This window comes from Frieseomelitta varia, unplaced genomic scaffold, assembly GCF_011392965.1.
Source record: "Frieseomelitta varia isolate USP_RPSP 00005682 unplaced genomic scaffold, Fvar_1.2 scaffold_185, whole genome shotgun sequence".
NCBI classification, from domain to species: domain Eukaryota; kingdom Metazoa; phylum Arthropoda; class Insecta; order Hymenoptera; family Apidae; genus Frieseomelitta; species Frieseomelitta varia.
Genome location: NW_025109583.1, coordinates 90,613 through 107,405, shown reverse-complemented (window position 1 = coordinate 107,405; position 16,793 = coordinate 90,613). Strand labels below are relative to the sequence as shown.

The 16,793-nt window shown below is 37.8% G+C and overlaps 1 protein-coding gene across 1 annotated transcript in view; it reads right to left on the bottom strand.

The window, feature by feature from the left end:
* LOC122539005 (protein O-mannosyl-transferase TMTC2-like) overlaps window positions 1-16,793 on the bottom strand; it is an 81,500-nt gene that overhangs the window by 12,012 nt on the left and 52,695 nt on the right. Inside the window, exon 2 of the mRNA XM_043673564.1 lies at window positions 1,045-1,185. Within this exon, the coding sequence (XP_043529499.1) occupies window positions 1,045-1,185 (141 nt within the window). The remainder of the gene's footprint in view (window positions 1-1,044; window positions 1,186-16,793) is intronic.

The window sequence follows — 16,793 nt, the reverse complement described above, 5'->3', positions numbered from 1 at the left end:
ATGTTTCAGTTCATTACGTTTTAATTTCGTTGCATCTTTTTAGGAAGAAAACAAAAATCTTACTATAGAAGTTGACAGTATTTTCATCGATTTGCATTTTTTTTTAAAGAAATTACGTATTTTACACGCTATATCAATAAATAATTTATTCTGAAATACATTTTACATTTCATTCATTACTCTTGCCAAGCATAATACTGTTCTCTAAAGACGTTTCATCAAAAAAGACATTTTTAATAAAACATTTGTCCCTTCAGTCATTCTCGATCCAGCGATACATATTAAACGACGATCAAGACGAACTTTTTGTCGAAATACACGCGAAAGAAAATTCATTACCACGTCGAACTTTCCTCGAAACTTCGTTCCGCTGGTGAATATAAAAATTCAAGGACCGTAGGCCACGGCGAAACTTTTGTTCGTCACTCGTCGTGTACGAAAAAATATTTGCCAAAGCGACGAGGATGAAATTACGGAAATTAAAAACAAACTGTCGGAAAACTTCGCCAAGTAACGACAAAGTGTTCCTCAGCTTCGAAAGAAAAAAAAAAGGAAATAGCGATTCCGGCGATATCGCGACGATAAACATGGTTCAACTCTAGCAAACTCTCTCTCCCTCTCTTTCTTTCTTCGCTTTCCTTGCTCTCCTTGCGATTGGATATTTATCAGGATTCAAAGGAAAAAGTAGTTTTCGAGAGTGTTGGAGACCTGTCGATCGGGCGGAGGTGGAAGAGCCGTTACTTTGCAAACAGCGTGAAACGTTGTCGACAGGGGGTAGAAGGAGGAAGGGAAGATGGGATCGGGTTCTTTGACGCGACGCGCGAATCGGAAAGTTGGCCGATTCTATCCCTACGGCGTTTCTGTTTTTCCAACGGGGGGGACGCCGGGATACATGGGACGGCGTTGCGCTCTAGCAAGTAGGTATCCCGGTGGCCTCGGTACACGAAATTCCCGTTGAACGATATTGGTCAGGCCGCGGTAAACTTGGAAACTGGATCCGCGCTCTGATGAAAGAGAACCGATCTAAAACTGGTAACTACTTACGTTTCGGGCCAAAAGTTTCCCGTAAGTGATGTGGGCCGGCACGTGGTCAGGCTGGCTGGCCAAACTCGCCTGGAACCACCTTTCCGCTTCCGCGTACTGTTGCAGCCTCGACAGAGTTTCTCCCAGCAGATTGTAAACGCTCTGTAAAACAGGGTCGATCGTCAGACCACGTTTCCTCCACAGTCCCTACCTCACTCTCATTTTTTCCTTCTTTTTCCCTCTCTCGCTCACTTTTCTATATGTGAATGGATGAATTTTCTTTCTCGGCGTTTATACCTCGATCCTCCCTTCACACCGCGAAAGACGAAGCGATCTTCGAAACGAATTGGAGCATAATTAATTCGTTATTATCGCATCCACCGATTTTTTTTCACTGCGCGGGATAATACAGGATGTCCATAAAGTCTCTTTACAATTTGAAAAATTTATTACAAAGGCAAATGAAAAGACAGATAAGTGAAAATTATTACAAAATAAGAAGTATATACTTAAGTTTTTTCCTCTTATTTAACACACCTCTGTATGGACACAATTAATTGCATGAAGCACATCAAGACGGTACTCGATTTCTTACACAATCGATGTTTTCCTCAGATGTTCTTGGTCGTTCAATCCTTCCTTTATCGAACGCTGTCCCTGTCTCTATAAATTTCTTGCCATGCACGAATTCATGGACGAGATGGTGAGTATCTTTCATACTTAATTCTGAAGTTTCGCCGAATCTGCAGATCCGATTTGGTTTCAATAAACCATGATACACACTGTGCCTCCTTTCGAGGAGTAGCCATTTTGTAAGGGGATTAACAGTACTTTATTCATCAACAGGGTACCTGAAATGCAATGTGATAAAAACCATGATGACAACTGAGAACAAATCTGACGAAGATATCTCATCAATTGCCTTTGTAATAAATATTTGAAATTCTGACCAGACTTTATGGACACAAACATGGGATTAAGTCAAAGATATCTTGTATCGAACAAAGGTACGAGACATCACAAATCTAAAGCAGAGGATCACTGACGCCATTACCACCATTGATGAGGGTACGATACAGGGAATATGGCAAGAAATCCAGTTCCGTCTTGGTGTGATAAGTGAAACTAACGACGCCAATATACAGGTGTATTAATGAGGCAAAAGAACATAAATACATACGCTTCATTTTGAAATAATTTCTATATATCGGTCTTCCATTTGCATTTGAAATAAATTTCTGAAATTCTAAAAAAACATCATGTGCAAGCAGGAAAATATGTTAAATTTCTTGAATGGATAATCCTGAACAATGAATAAGTCATTCGCAGAATTTGAGATTTTGTGTATCAGGAGAACATGATGTCCGAGGAGCGGAAACGACAAAAACCTGGATCTAGCTGCGCTCCTGATATTTCAGAAAATTCCACAAAACTATAACAGGCTAACGTCACCGAAACCGCATCGTCTTTCTAGTTGAAATTCCAGATTTCGTATTAGCAGGACATGAAGAACGAGTAGGTGGCACGACAAATTCCTGGATCTAGCTGCGCTCCTGATAATTCAAATAATGTACAAAAGTTTAAGCGCTAATATCTTGGAAACCACAATGTCTTTCTAGCTGAAATTCGAGAATCTGTATCAGGAGAACATAAGGCCCGAGGAGGTGGCACGACAGAATCCTAGATCCGGGTGGGTTCCTGATATTTGAGATTTTCGATAAAAGTTTAAGAGTTAAAACCATGGAACCGCAATTTCTTTTCAGATGAATTACAAGAATCTGCATCGGAATAGCATGATGACAGAGGAGGTGGCAGAGAAAATTCCGAGATCTAGCTGCGCTCCGAATATTTCAAACTTTAAACAAAAGTTGAGGCGCTAATATCTTGGAAACCGCAAATTCTTTCCAGCTGAATTTCGAGAAACTGTATCAGGAGAACATGATGTCCAAAGAGGTGGCACGACAAAATTCTGGATCCGGCCGTGCTCCTGACATTTCAAATATTATACAAAAGTACAAGAGCTAATATCTTGGAAACAGGAATTTACTTCCAGCTGAATTTCGACAATCTGTATCAGGAGAACAACAGGCCTGAGGCAGTGGCACGACAGAATCCTGGATCCGCCTGTTCTCCAAATATTTCAAATGTTCTACAAAAGTTTAAGCGCGAATATCTTGGAAACAGCAATTTAATTTCTAGTTGAATTTCGAGAAACTGTATCAGGAGAACATGGTGTCCAAGTAGGTGGCAGGACAAAATCCTGGAACTAGCTGTGCTCCGGATATTTCGAATATTCTACAAAAGTTTAAGAGCTAATATCTTGGAATCTGCAATTCGTTTCAAGCTCAGTTTCGAGAATTTGTATCAGTAGAACATGATGTCCAAAGAGGTGCCACGACCAAATCCTGGATCTAGCTGTGCTCCTGATATTTCAGATATTCTACAAAGTTTAAGAGCTAATATCTTAGAAATCGCAATTTCTTTCCAGCTGAATTTCGACAATTTGTATCAGTAGAACATGATGTCCAAGGAGGTGGCACGACCAAATCCTGGATCCAGCTGTGCTCCTGATATATCGAAAATTCTACAAAAGTTTAAGAGCTAACAGTTTGGAAACTGCAAATTGTTTCTAGCTGATTTTCGGGCATTTGTATCAGGAGAACATGGCGTCCGAGGAGGTGGCACGGAAAAATCCTGCATTGAGCTGTGCTCCTGATATTTCGAATACTCCACAAAAGTTTGAGAGCTAATATCCTCGAAACTGCAACTTCCTTCTAACTCAATTTCGAGAATTCGTATCAGGAGGACATGATGTCTAAGGAGGTGGCACGACCAAATCCTGGATCTAGCTGTGCTCCTGATATTTCGAATACTCTACAAAAGTTTAAGAGCGTATATCTTGGAAACTGCAACCTGTTTCTAACTGAATTTCGAGAACCTGTGTCAGAAAAACATGGTGTCCAAGGAGGTGGCACGACAAAATACTGTATCTAGCTGTGCTCCTGATATCACAAATATTCTACAAAAGTTTAAGCGCCAATATTTTGAAAACCGCAATTTCATCCCAGCTTAATTTCGACAATTTGTATCGGTAGAACATGACGTCCAACGGGGAGGAACGGAAAAATACTGCATTTAGCTGTGCTCGTGATATTTCGAATACTCTACAAAAGTTCAAGAGCTAATATCTTGGAAACTGCAATTCGTTTCTAGCTCAGATTCGAGAATTTGTATCAGTAGAACATGATGTCCAAGGAGGTGGCACGACCAAATCCTGGGCCTAGCTGTGCTCCACATATTTCGAATATTCTACAAAGGTTTAAGAGCTAATATCTTGGAAACTGCAACTTGTTTCTAGCTGAATTTCGGGAATTTGTATCAGGAGAACATGACGTCCGAGGAAGTGGCACGGCAAAATCATGGATCTAGCTGTGCTCCTGATATTTCGAATATTCTACAAAGGTTTAAGAGCTAATATCTTGGAAACTGCAAATCGTTTCTAGCTGAATTACGAGACACTGTATCAGGAGAACATGATGTCCGGGTAGGTGGCACGACAGAATATTAGATCTAGCAGTGCTTCTGATATTTCAAACTTTGTACAAGTGTTTAAGCACTAACATCTTGGAAACAGCCATTTCTTACTAGCTGGATCTCGAGAATCTGTATCAGGAGAACATGATGACAGAGCAGGTGTCACGACAAAATCCTGGATCTAGCTGTGCTCGTGATATTTCGAATACTCTACAAAAGTTTAAGAGCTAATATCCTGGAAATCGGAATTTCTTTCTAGCTGAATTTCGAGAATTTCTATCAGTAGAACATGAAGTCCGAGGAGGTGGCACGACCAAATCCTGGATCTAGCTGTGCTCCTGATATTACGAATATTCTACAAAAGTTAAAGACCGAATATCTTGGAAACTGCAACCTGTTTCTAACTGAATTTCGAGAAACTGTGTCAGGAAAGTATGGTGTCCAAGGAGGTGGCACGACAAAATCCTGTATCTGGCTGTGCTCCTGATATTTTAAATATTCTACAAAAGTTTAAGCGCTAATATCTTGAAAACCGCAATTTCTTTCCAGCTTAATTTCGAGAATCTGTATCAGGGGAACATGATGACAGAGCAGGTGGCACGGCAGAATCCTGCATCCGTCTGCGCTCCTAATACTTCAAATATTCTACAAAGTTTAAGAGCTAATATCTTGGAAATCGCACCTTCTTTCTAGCTGAATTTCGAGAAACTGTATCAGGAGAACATGATGTCCAAGGAGGTGGCACGACCATATCCTGGATCCAGCTGTGCTCCTGATATTTCGAATATTCTACAAAAGTTTGAAGGCTAATATCTTCGAAATTGCGAATCATTTCTAGCTCAATTTCGAGAATTCGTATCAGGAGAACATGATGACAAAGCAGGTGGCACGACCAAATCCTGGATCCGTCTGTGCTCCAAATATTTCAAATATTCTACAAAGTTTAAGAGCTAAAATCTTGGAAATTGCAACTTGTTTCTAGCTCAGTTTCGAGAATTTGTATCAGTAGAACATGATGTCCAAGGAGGTGGCACGACCAAATCCTGGATCTAGCGGTGCTCCTGATATTTCAGATATTCTACAAAGTTTAAGAGCTAATATCATGGAAATCGCAAGTCCTTTCCAGCTGAATTTCGACAATTTGTATCAGTAGAACATGATGTCCTTAGAGGTGGCACGACCAAATCCTGGATCTAGCTGTGCTCCTCATATCTCAAATACTCTACAAAAGTTTAAGCGCTAATATCTTGAAAACCGCAATTTCTTTCCAGCTTAATTTCGAGAATCTGTATCAGGAGAACATGATGACACAGCAGGTGGCACGAACATATCCTGGATCTGGCTGTGCTCCTGATATTTCGAATATTCTACAAAAGTTTCAGAGCTAATATCTTGGAGACCGCAATTTCTTTCTAGCTGGATTTCGAGAATCTGTATCAGGGGAACATGATGACAGAGCAGGTGGCATGACAGAATCCTGGATCCGTCTGTGCTCCTAATATTTCAAATATTCTACAGAGTTTAAGAGCTAATATCTTGGAAATCGCAATTTCTTTCTAGCTGAAATTCGAGAATTTGTATCAGTAGAACATGATGTCCAAGGAGGTGGCACGACCCAATCCTGGACCTAGCTGTGCTCCTCATATTTCGAATATTCTACAAAAGTTTAAGAGCTAATATCTTGGAAACTGCAACTGGTTTCCAGCTGAATTTCGGAAATTTGTATCAGGAGAACATGATGACAGAGCAGGTGGCATGACAGAATCCTGGATCCGTCTGTGCTCCTAATATTTCAAACATTCTACAGAGTTTAAGAGCTAATATCTTGGAAATCGCAATTTCTATCTAGCTGAATTTCGAGAAACTGTATCAGGAGAACATGATGTCCAAGGAGGTGGCACGACCACATCCTGGACCTAGCTGTGCTCCTCATATTTCGAATATTCTACAAAGGTTTAAGAGCTAGTATCTTGGAAACTGCAACTTGTTTCTAGCTGAATTTCGGGAATTTTTATAAGGAGAACATGATGCCCGAGGAGGTAGCACGTCAAAATCCTGCATTGATCTGTGCTCCTGATATTTCAGATATTCTACAAAAGTTAAAGACCGAATATCTTGGAAACTGCGGGCTGTTTCTAACTGAATTTCGAGAAACATTGTCAGGGAAGCATGGTGTACAAGGAGGTGGCACGACAAAATCCTGTATCTGGCTGTGCTCCTGATATCTCAAATATTCTACAAAGTTTAAGAGCTAATATCTTGGAAATCGCACCCTCTTTCTAGCTGGATTTCGAAAATCTGTATCAGGAGAACATGATGACAAAGCAGGTGGCACGACCAAATCCTGGATCCGTCTGTGCTCCTAATATTTCAAATATTCTACAAAGTTTAAGAGCTAATATCTTGAAAATCGCAATTCCTTTCCAGCTGAATTTCGATAATTTGTATGAGTAGAACATGATGTCCTTGGAGGTGGCACGACCAAATGCTGGATCTAGCTGTGCTCCTAATATTTCAAATATTCTACAAAGTTTAAGAGCTAATATCTTGGAAATTGCAACTTGTTTCTAGCTCAGTTTCGAGAATTTGTATCAGTAGAACATGATGTCCAAGGAGCTGTCACGACCAAATCCTGGATCTAGCGGTGCTCCTGATGTTTCAGATATTCTACAAAGTTTAAGAGCTAATATCATGGAAATCGCAAGTCCTTTCCAGCTGAATTTCGACAATTTGTATCAGTAGAACATGATGTCCTTAGAGGTGGCACGACCAAATCCTGGATCTAGCTGTGCTCCTGATATCTCAAATATTCTACAAAACTTTAAGCGCTAATATCTTGAAAACCGCAATTTCTTTCCAGCTTAATTTCGAGAATCTGTATCAGGAGAACATGATGACACAGCACGTCGCACGACAGAATCCTGCATCCGTCTGTGCTCCTAATATTTCAAATATTCTACAAAGTTTAAGAGCTAATATCTTGGAAATCGCACCTTCTTTCTAGCTGAATTTCGAGAAACTGTATCAGGAGAACATGATGTCCAAGGAGGTGGCACGACCATATCCTGGATCTGGCTGTGCTCCTGATATTTCGAATATTCTACAAAAGTTTGAAGGCTAATATCTTCGAAACTGCGAATCGTTTCTAGCTCAATTTGGAGAATTCGTATCAGTAGATCATGATGTCCAAGGAGGTGGCACAACCAAATCCTGGATCAAGCTGTGCTCCTGATATTTCGAATATGCTACAAAATTTAAGAGCTAATATCTTGCGACCTGCAACTTGTTTCTAGCTGAATTTCGGGAACTTCTTTCAGGAGAACATGACGTCAGAAGAGGTGACACGACCAAATCCTGGATTTAGCTGTGCTCCCGATATTTCGAATATTCTACAAAGTTTAAGAGCTAATATCTTGGGAACTGCAACTTGTTTCTAGCTGAATTTCGAGAAACTGTATCACTAGAACATGATGTCCGAGGAGGTGGCACGACAGAATACTAGATCTAGCTGTGCTCCTGATATTTCAAACTTTCTACAAAAGCACTAATATCTTGGAAACCGCAATTTCTTTCTAGCTGGATTTTGAGAATCTGTATCAGGAGAACATGATGACAGAGCAGGTGGCATGACAGAATCCTGGATCCGTCTGTGCTCCTAATATTTCAAATATTCTACAGAGTTTAAGAGCTAATATCTTGGAAATCGCAATTTCTTTCTAGCTGAAATTCGAGAATTTGTATCAGTAGAACATGATGTCCAAGGAGGTGGCACGACCAAATCCTGGATCTAGCTGTGCTCCTGATATTACGAATATTCTACAAAAGTTTAAGAGCTAATGTCTTGGAAACTGCAACTTGTTTCTAGCTGAATTTCGGGAATTTGTATCAGGAGAACATGAAGCTCGAGGAGGTAGCACGGCAAAATCCTGCATTGAGCTGTGCTCCTGATTTCGAATATTTTACAAAAGTTTGAGAGCTAATATCTTGGAAACTGCAACTTGTTTCTAGCTCACTTTGGAGAATTCGTATCAGTAGAACATGATGTCCAAGGAAGTGGCACGACTAAATCCTGGATCTAGCTGTGCTCCTGATATTTTGAATATTCTACAATAGTTTGAGAGCTAATATCTTGGAAACAGCAACTTGTTTCTATCTGAATTTCGAGAATTTGTATCAGGAGAACGTGATGTCCGAGGTGGTGGCACGACAGGATGCTAGATGTAGCTGTGCTGCTGATATTTCAAACTTTTTACAAAGTTTAAGCGCTAATGTCTTAGATTCCGCGATTTCATTCCCTGTGAAGTTCGACGTTTTGTACCAGGAGCACATGACGTGCGATGAGGTGGCACGACAGAATCCTGGATCCCGCTGTGTTCCTGATATTTCAGATTTTCGATAAAAGTTTAAGCGTTAATATCTTGGAAACCGGAATTTCTTTCTAGCTGACTGTCGAAAATCTGTATTAGAAGAACATGATGTCTGAGGAGGTGGCACGACAAAATCTTGGATCTAGCTGTTCTCCTGATCTTTTAAATTTTCGATAAATGTTTATGCACTAATATCTTGGAAACCGCGATGTCTTTCTAGCTGAAATTCGAGATTTTGTATCAAGAGGACATGAGTTCTGAGGAAGTCGCATGACAATATCCTGGATCCAGATTTCCTGGAATGACTATTAACGTGTGATTCGTCTTATTATTGTTGTATGCCGTTGATTGCTAATTTCTTGCTTTTCAGGAACACTCTGCAATTACATTGAACATAATCTATATGATACTACTTCAAAGTACTGGCTTTCTTGCAAAGAATTATTTTAGAACAGTGTAATTCGTCAGCTTTTTGATATAACAAGAAATATTTACATGATTCCATTTAACTGAAATACCCCGTATTTGTATCTCTTGAACAAGAATTTTTTATATTTTTCTGAAGAATGTACTTGTAATGCTTATAAAGTATACTTTTGAATTAACTATGAACAAAATGTTTTATTCCTCTCGGACCTTATTCCCCTTGATTTTTTAATACACTGTAAATTTTTTAGCACAGACGTATATGGAATATATTTTAATAATGTTAAACTATACAATTTAATTATTGAAATCTCCTGAATAAAGAAATGATAGTCGTATGATGTTCGCATGGTCATCCTATTATGGTACGATGGAAGATAATTCAATTATGTTTTTCAGGAAGAACATAATTGAAAAATATTTTAAATGAAAAAGCACACCACGATTCGTAAACGTAGAGAGCATGTGTAACAGTTAATAAAATATGCTACAAAGTAAAATGCGCGAAATTTAATCGGATTTATTAATGATTTCATTACTAAATAAAACTGACGAAATTGCATTATTAATTTTATTAATAAATTTTATCCTACCTGTGTGAAACATTACGCGGACCGTGGATTTCTATGTAAACTAGTACCGTTGAAAATATAATTTAACAAATATAATTTCAGTGGAAAATTGTTTCGCCTACTAAATGTTGTAAAAAAACATCTTGGCCATTTCATACATCATTATTACGCGCACCCTGTGCAATTTTGCACTTTAAAGTTTCTCGCAAATGCATAAAAATCCGCAGTATAGTTAATTCTTATAACTCTATGCGTCCCATAATAATCCTCAAAGTGTAGGCCAGCAAGTAGTATTGCGTTATTACACAGGACACATGTATGTATACAAAAGTGGGTAAAACAAACGAAAGAATATAAAATTTTTGTGCTAGAACACTATACAAATAATATATAATCGGTGACATATTGAATAAATATATCAAAAAGTATATCTTCGAAGATGAACGTATTCTTAATTTGCTACTAAACTTTTACGTTTCTGATAATTAGATTAGATCTAATTAGATGATTTATTCAGTTATAAATATTTTTTCGCAGATTTTCTGGAGTAAAGTTAATATTTGTATTTGTATTGTTATATTTATGTTTATATTATTTGTGTTTCATATTTATATATAATATATATATATTTGTTATATTCGTATATATCGTGAATACTTCCGTTTCAAAAATCCACGCGTGTATTACTCAGTATTCGAAAGATCGAAGAACAGATCCACATACTGAGTAGAAAATGGGTAGAAAATATTAATACATTATACATTTATTTGTTACTAATTTAATCATTGCATCTTATTTTAAAAAAATTAAAAATTTCTTTCTTTAAATAATTATATATATATATATATATATATATATACAATAAATTTTATAAATTTACAATAATCTTTAGAAAAAAATAAATTACAAAATCTTTTCTATTATTAATCAATACTAAAATCACAATTTTAGAAATAAAATTATAATATTATACGAATAAATTTACAGTTTATCTCATACACGAGTAGAAATGTATTAACAGAACCAGAATTATCGATTGTAGAGCTCTTGCTTAGAACCTTAGAGTAGATATTATGTCCGTAAATCAAAGAGATGATCCCAAATAAATTCAAAGCGTTCCTCGAACACCTTACGAAGATCATTGCTGACTCGCAACGTGATTTTTACTTACTTTTACCCTACCCGAACTCTTACCTTACGAGCAAACAAAATTACTATCTCGCTATAAATTCGCCATAAAATAGCAAACTACACGAAAAGCACACTCGGTCCTAATGTTTCAACTTCTCCTCGGTGGATATCACGCAAACGAGCCAACATTCCCCCCGGGCTCTGGGTATTTCAACGAACGAATTAACACCGTCGGCCCCTGAAACCCATTTCCCTTCGCGCTAAACACAAGAACGTCGGCTGGCTCGAATGAACGAACGAACGAACGGCGTCGAAGGCGCGATTAATATCGGGCCGGCGTGCGATAAATCCGCGAGGAGGAAAGTAATTGGCTGGGAGTGAGAGGGCGACGAGGACGGCGGGTAGGGCCGAATGGAATCAGTTTCGGGAAGTTTTCTGATTTTCAGGACCGACGGCTGCTGCTAATGGCCGACGGAACTCCGACCACGGCCTTCTCACGGACAACGTTTTGGATCCGAGTGTTGCGCGTGTGACGCGTTTCAACACTCTCGTCGAGTGGTGCGCGGTACGTTCCAAGGGTGAAGAAGGGTGCAAGTATAGACGGGAACAAGATGGGAACATAAACGACCGGCAGTGTTACGGAACGACTAACAGCGAAAAGCTTCTTTCCGAGAGCGGGCACCGGCTTGCCCCCTCGAATCCCCCCACTGTGCAGGCTGAAACTTTTATGATTTTACTCGTGTCCTGGTGTGTGCAACTGCGGACTAAACAAAGGGAACTGTGAGATTAGATAGATCTATAGCGAGAAAGAGAGAAAGGCGCCTTGTACTGGACGTTAGCTGGATCTGCGGCGATTAAAATGCGATTGGAGATCGAAGAATTGGGCACTTGGGCAGAAAATTCGCTGTGCTGAGAGTTGAAATGTGATGGAATCGTTGTGACTGGATTGTGTGAGATCTTTCGTGCATTCGAATAGAATATATAAAGTATCGAAAGTGATATATCGTAGGTAAAAGGAAACTACGGAGTAGTTTGGCTTCTTTATTTATTTATTTATTTATTCATTCTTCACGGATAAAGAAATACAAAAGTGATACATTAGTACAGAAAGTGATACAATTACAAAAATTTTAATATGTAATGAGATATGGAGCCTGAGTGAAAAATTGTAAAGAAAAATTATAAAATTACTTAGTATATAATTAATTATAAAATTATGTACTAGGTAATGATTGAAAGTTGGAATGATTGAAAAATTATAAGGAGATACGAAGTAATGGGCGTTGGAAGATGGAAATGAATGGTTAAAAACATCAATCAAACAATGTGCGTTATTAGCGTTAATAAATATACAGAAGCCACAATATGTTTTTCTTTGCCAACTATAGAAATAGCCGATTTCTACGCAAATCTATTTTTACAGAAACGAAAATTCCTTTTATACATCAGAAATGACAAAAAGGAACGTCAGTCGCGATGAAACTGACTGGAGAAAGAGACACCGCCACTTAAAATTAACGCAGAATGAAAGAAATAGAAGAATGTCATCTTTTCTATTTACTTGAGAAATATCTCAAGTGGGAATTTCACCTAAGAATGCTGAACGAAGGAAAGAAAAAAAGAAAGAGAGAGAGAGAGAGAGAGGGGGAGGGGGGTGTCTCCTTCGCGAGTCGGCGAAGACAAATGGCAGAGAACGTCGAGAAAGGAACGGGGTCGAATATCCAACTGACTCGTCGGACCCCGATTGCCCCCGTGATTCGATGGATCTCGCGTCCCGTTCCTCGTGAAAATACTTTGCTATCCGATCGGAGCCCGAAGTAATCTGTATCAGCTCCGGCAAGAATTGCGCGATTCATAAGAATTCGATCGACGACGCCTCTAGCCTCCCATTCACCCTCGCGTTCCACGTACCACGCCGATGATTTATCGTTCACGATCGTCCACGTAGCCGGCTCTATTATTCGTCGCCGTGCCGATTTGGCCTGGCTACGATGATCAAATTGAATCCGGCCGAATCGATTCGACTTTTTACCGACAGAGGGAAAATTTTATCCGCACTTAGCGCTCTCCTCCATCGTCTATCGCAATTTCTTTAAGCCGGTTTCACAGCGGAAATTTGCATAACGCGCGACGCGTGTTTATCTCGAAATGAAACGGAGGATCGATAATTTTCTTCCGGTGTCGATCAATTCGATCAAGTCACGCGCAGAAAGTGATCGATCCTCGACGATCTGAAATTGAGTAAATCTAGATTGAAAATTTTTATTTTCGAAAAGAGTTTATTTATATTTAGAATTTAGAAAAGCTTTGTTATAGCTTTATTATATTAGTTTCTATTTATTATAATATATTATTTAGAAGAGCTTTATTATAGAATATTATTTATTTATTTATTTATAGAATATTATTATTTATTTATTTATAGAATTTAGAAAAGAGCTTCATTTTTATTGGACATATTTTATTTATAGTTTTTACTTTTTTTAATTCGTTTTGTTTTAATGGTTTATTTAATGAGTAGTATAGTGGACTGTACTTTACATAAATGGTCTATTTTATTTATGGTATACTTTACATAAAATGGTCTATTTTATGAGTAATATAGTGGTTATGAGTAGTATAGAATATTATTATTTATTTATAGAATTTAGAAAAGAGCTTTATTTTTATTGGACATATTTTATTTATAGTTTTTACTTTTTTTAATTTGTTTTGTTTTAATGGTTTATTTAATGAGTAGTATAGTGGACTGTACTTTACATAAATGGTCTATTTTATTTATGGTATATAATGGTCTATTTTATATATGGTATACTTTACATAAAATGGTCTATTTTATGAGTAGCATATTGGTTATGAGTAGTATAGAATATTATTATTTATTTATTTATAGAATTTAGAAAAGAGCTTCATTTTTATTGGACATATTTTATTTGTAGTTTTTACTTTTTTTAATTTGTTTTGTTTTAATGGTCTATTCAATGAGTAGTATAGTGGACAAGTCTGGATAAAAACAATTGTTCTATAAGTAAGTCTAAGTTGAAGATTTTAAGAAAGGAGAAAGAGCTCTGTTTCTATTGGATATATTTTTTATTTCTTATTTTTATTTTATACTTATGTTTTTATTCATTTCATGTGTTTTTATTCTAAGTAATGAGTAATACAGGCAGTAAAGTGGAAAAGTCTAGAAAATAAAAATTATTTCTGCGTTTAATTAATTCTTTATCATTAATTGGCGCATTTTTCTTATAAAATTTTATATTATTTTGTAGCATGTACGTAGGTTTTCGTGACCTCTATTTTTCTAATATACATAACCTACATGTAGCATGCATTTTTGATAACAAAATATCCCGCTAGAATTGCAGAGTGATTCGTATGAATTCCCCACCGTTGAATTTTGGACTGAATTTAACCGCAGCTCCCGTGTGAATGACTCAATTTGTTTCAACGTGTTCGTTCGTCGACTTCACACGAAAAATATTGCCAGCGGCCAAGGTTTCCAAGATACACGGAATCAGGATCGCAATATTGTATCTCAAGAGAATTGTCGTTCAATACATCCATTGACGCGCACGTATATTCAATACCTCTGCGTGAAACCAAGAGAATAAATGTGACTCGAAGAAAGAAATCTTTTGGTTTAATTTCGTCTTGCTTGTGTTTTTGTGTAAATACAACGTAAACCAAGTTGAAACAATCTCACATCAAAATAAAATGACTCAAAATTTTATCAAATTATCATTTATTACAAAGACGGTTTGAGAAGTGCAAAAAAAAAAAAATAAAAAAATAAAAAAATAAAACTAAATGTGAAATCTATGAAATTCTCAATGAAATTAAGTTTCATGTATCCATTTTAAATTTTCTTGATTAATCGGTGGATCTAACAACGATAAGTTTTATCATCTTGTGATAATGTTTTAAATCAACACAACATTCTGCAACAATTAAAAGCATACTATCTGTCAGGCAATTTTTAAACGAATATTATTCGCAACTCTGACGTCGTAAATTCGTTGTCAAAAAATATCGAAAACAAATACAGAGTGTACGCGTTAAGTTTTGTCACCAGTTCTTAGGCGTTTCCGGTAGTAGAATTAAAAAATGTTGTAAACAAAATTTACTCAGTATTTGGTGGGCTATTATTAAATCTCAAAAACTGCTTTTTACGTAAAAAAGTCAAGACCACCTTGACTTTTTTAAATGGCACCATATATTTTTGATATCATAGAATCGTTGCTGATATCGAGACGAATTCAACAGTGTGTTATATCGTGATTTTGAAATGACCTTAAACTATGATACAGAGCTCTGTTTATTGTCGTCGCTTTCTATATTACGTATTCCCATAATTCTTCATTAAAATTACGTTTGTAGAAAATTTTCGAGTTTAAGGTCATTTCAAAGTCACACTGTTGTAGTATAATTAAAGTATATTAAAGTATAATATACTTTATATAATATACTTATATAATATAATATACTTTACATAAAGTATATTAATTAAAGTATAATACACTAAAGTATATTAAAGTATATTAATTAAAGTATAATGCACTAAAGTATATTAAAGTATATTAGTTAAAGTATAATACACTGTTGAATTCGTTTTGACATCAGCAACAATCCTACGATATCAAAAATATATGGTGTCATTTAAAAAAAAATCAAGACGACCTTGTCTTTTCTACGTAAAAAGCATTTTTTGAGATTTAAGAATAATAGCCCGCCAAATGCTGAACAAATATTGTTTACAACATTTTTTAACTGCCGGAAATGCCTAAGAACTGGTGACAAAACTTAACGCGTACACCCTGTATATCACGTGATAATTTTATAAGAAGAACATGTTAAATTGATACAAAGCAAGGATGAGAGTTTCGAGGGAACGTGCGACATTCCCTCGGAAAGATTTCTCGTCACTAGCGCTCACACTTACATACACACACACACACAGGAACTAGGAACTCGTTCGCGCGTTGGAAACCGCGTCGCACTCGAAAGGTGAAAGCAATTGCGGGCCGCAGCGCGAAAGTGGTCACCTCGTTAAAGAATCGGCTCGCTTCAAAGTGGAAACGCTCGCATAGTCTCGTGTCATTATTCACTTGAACCAGTTTCCACGAATATCGCGATCTTCCATCGAGCCTCCCCTCCGCGTTCGCATTCTTCTCGACGTTCTTGTAAATCTTATTTACAAGGCTCGGCGAGCGCGTAGACGTTTGCCTTTCGATTCCTTCAGTGAAACAGTAGTCACACCGTTGTTGAATAATTCGCCGTGAAAACGTGCCGTCGGGCAAACGTCGCGCGTCGCCGTCGCCGTCGCCGTCGCCGTCGTCGTCGTCGTCGTCGTCGCCCGGGTTGAAAAATTAAAAAGTAGCCTTCCGGGGCTGGAAAACCGCGGTAGCTTGACGCGCTAATGCTCTCTCGAGAAAGGTAAATACGGGGCCCCGAAAGATTACGCGCACGCCACCGTCGTGGAAAGTTTTTCGACCCTCGTGACACGTCGAACGAGAGAAAGAAAGAAAAAGAAAGAGACATAGAGGGGGGGAAAGGGGTTGGTCTGGAAACTCCATTGTGTCGGAGTCATTATTCACTTGGACTACTTTTCGAGAGTATTACGCGGCAGTGGCGCTTTCAGCCAACGCAACGGGGGATACCTGCGCTCGAAGTTCGCAAGATGCATGTCTTTTACATGGCCCCGTCTCGTCATCGACGTCGGCCGCCATTATTCCGCCGT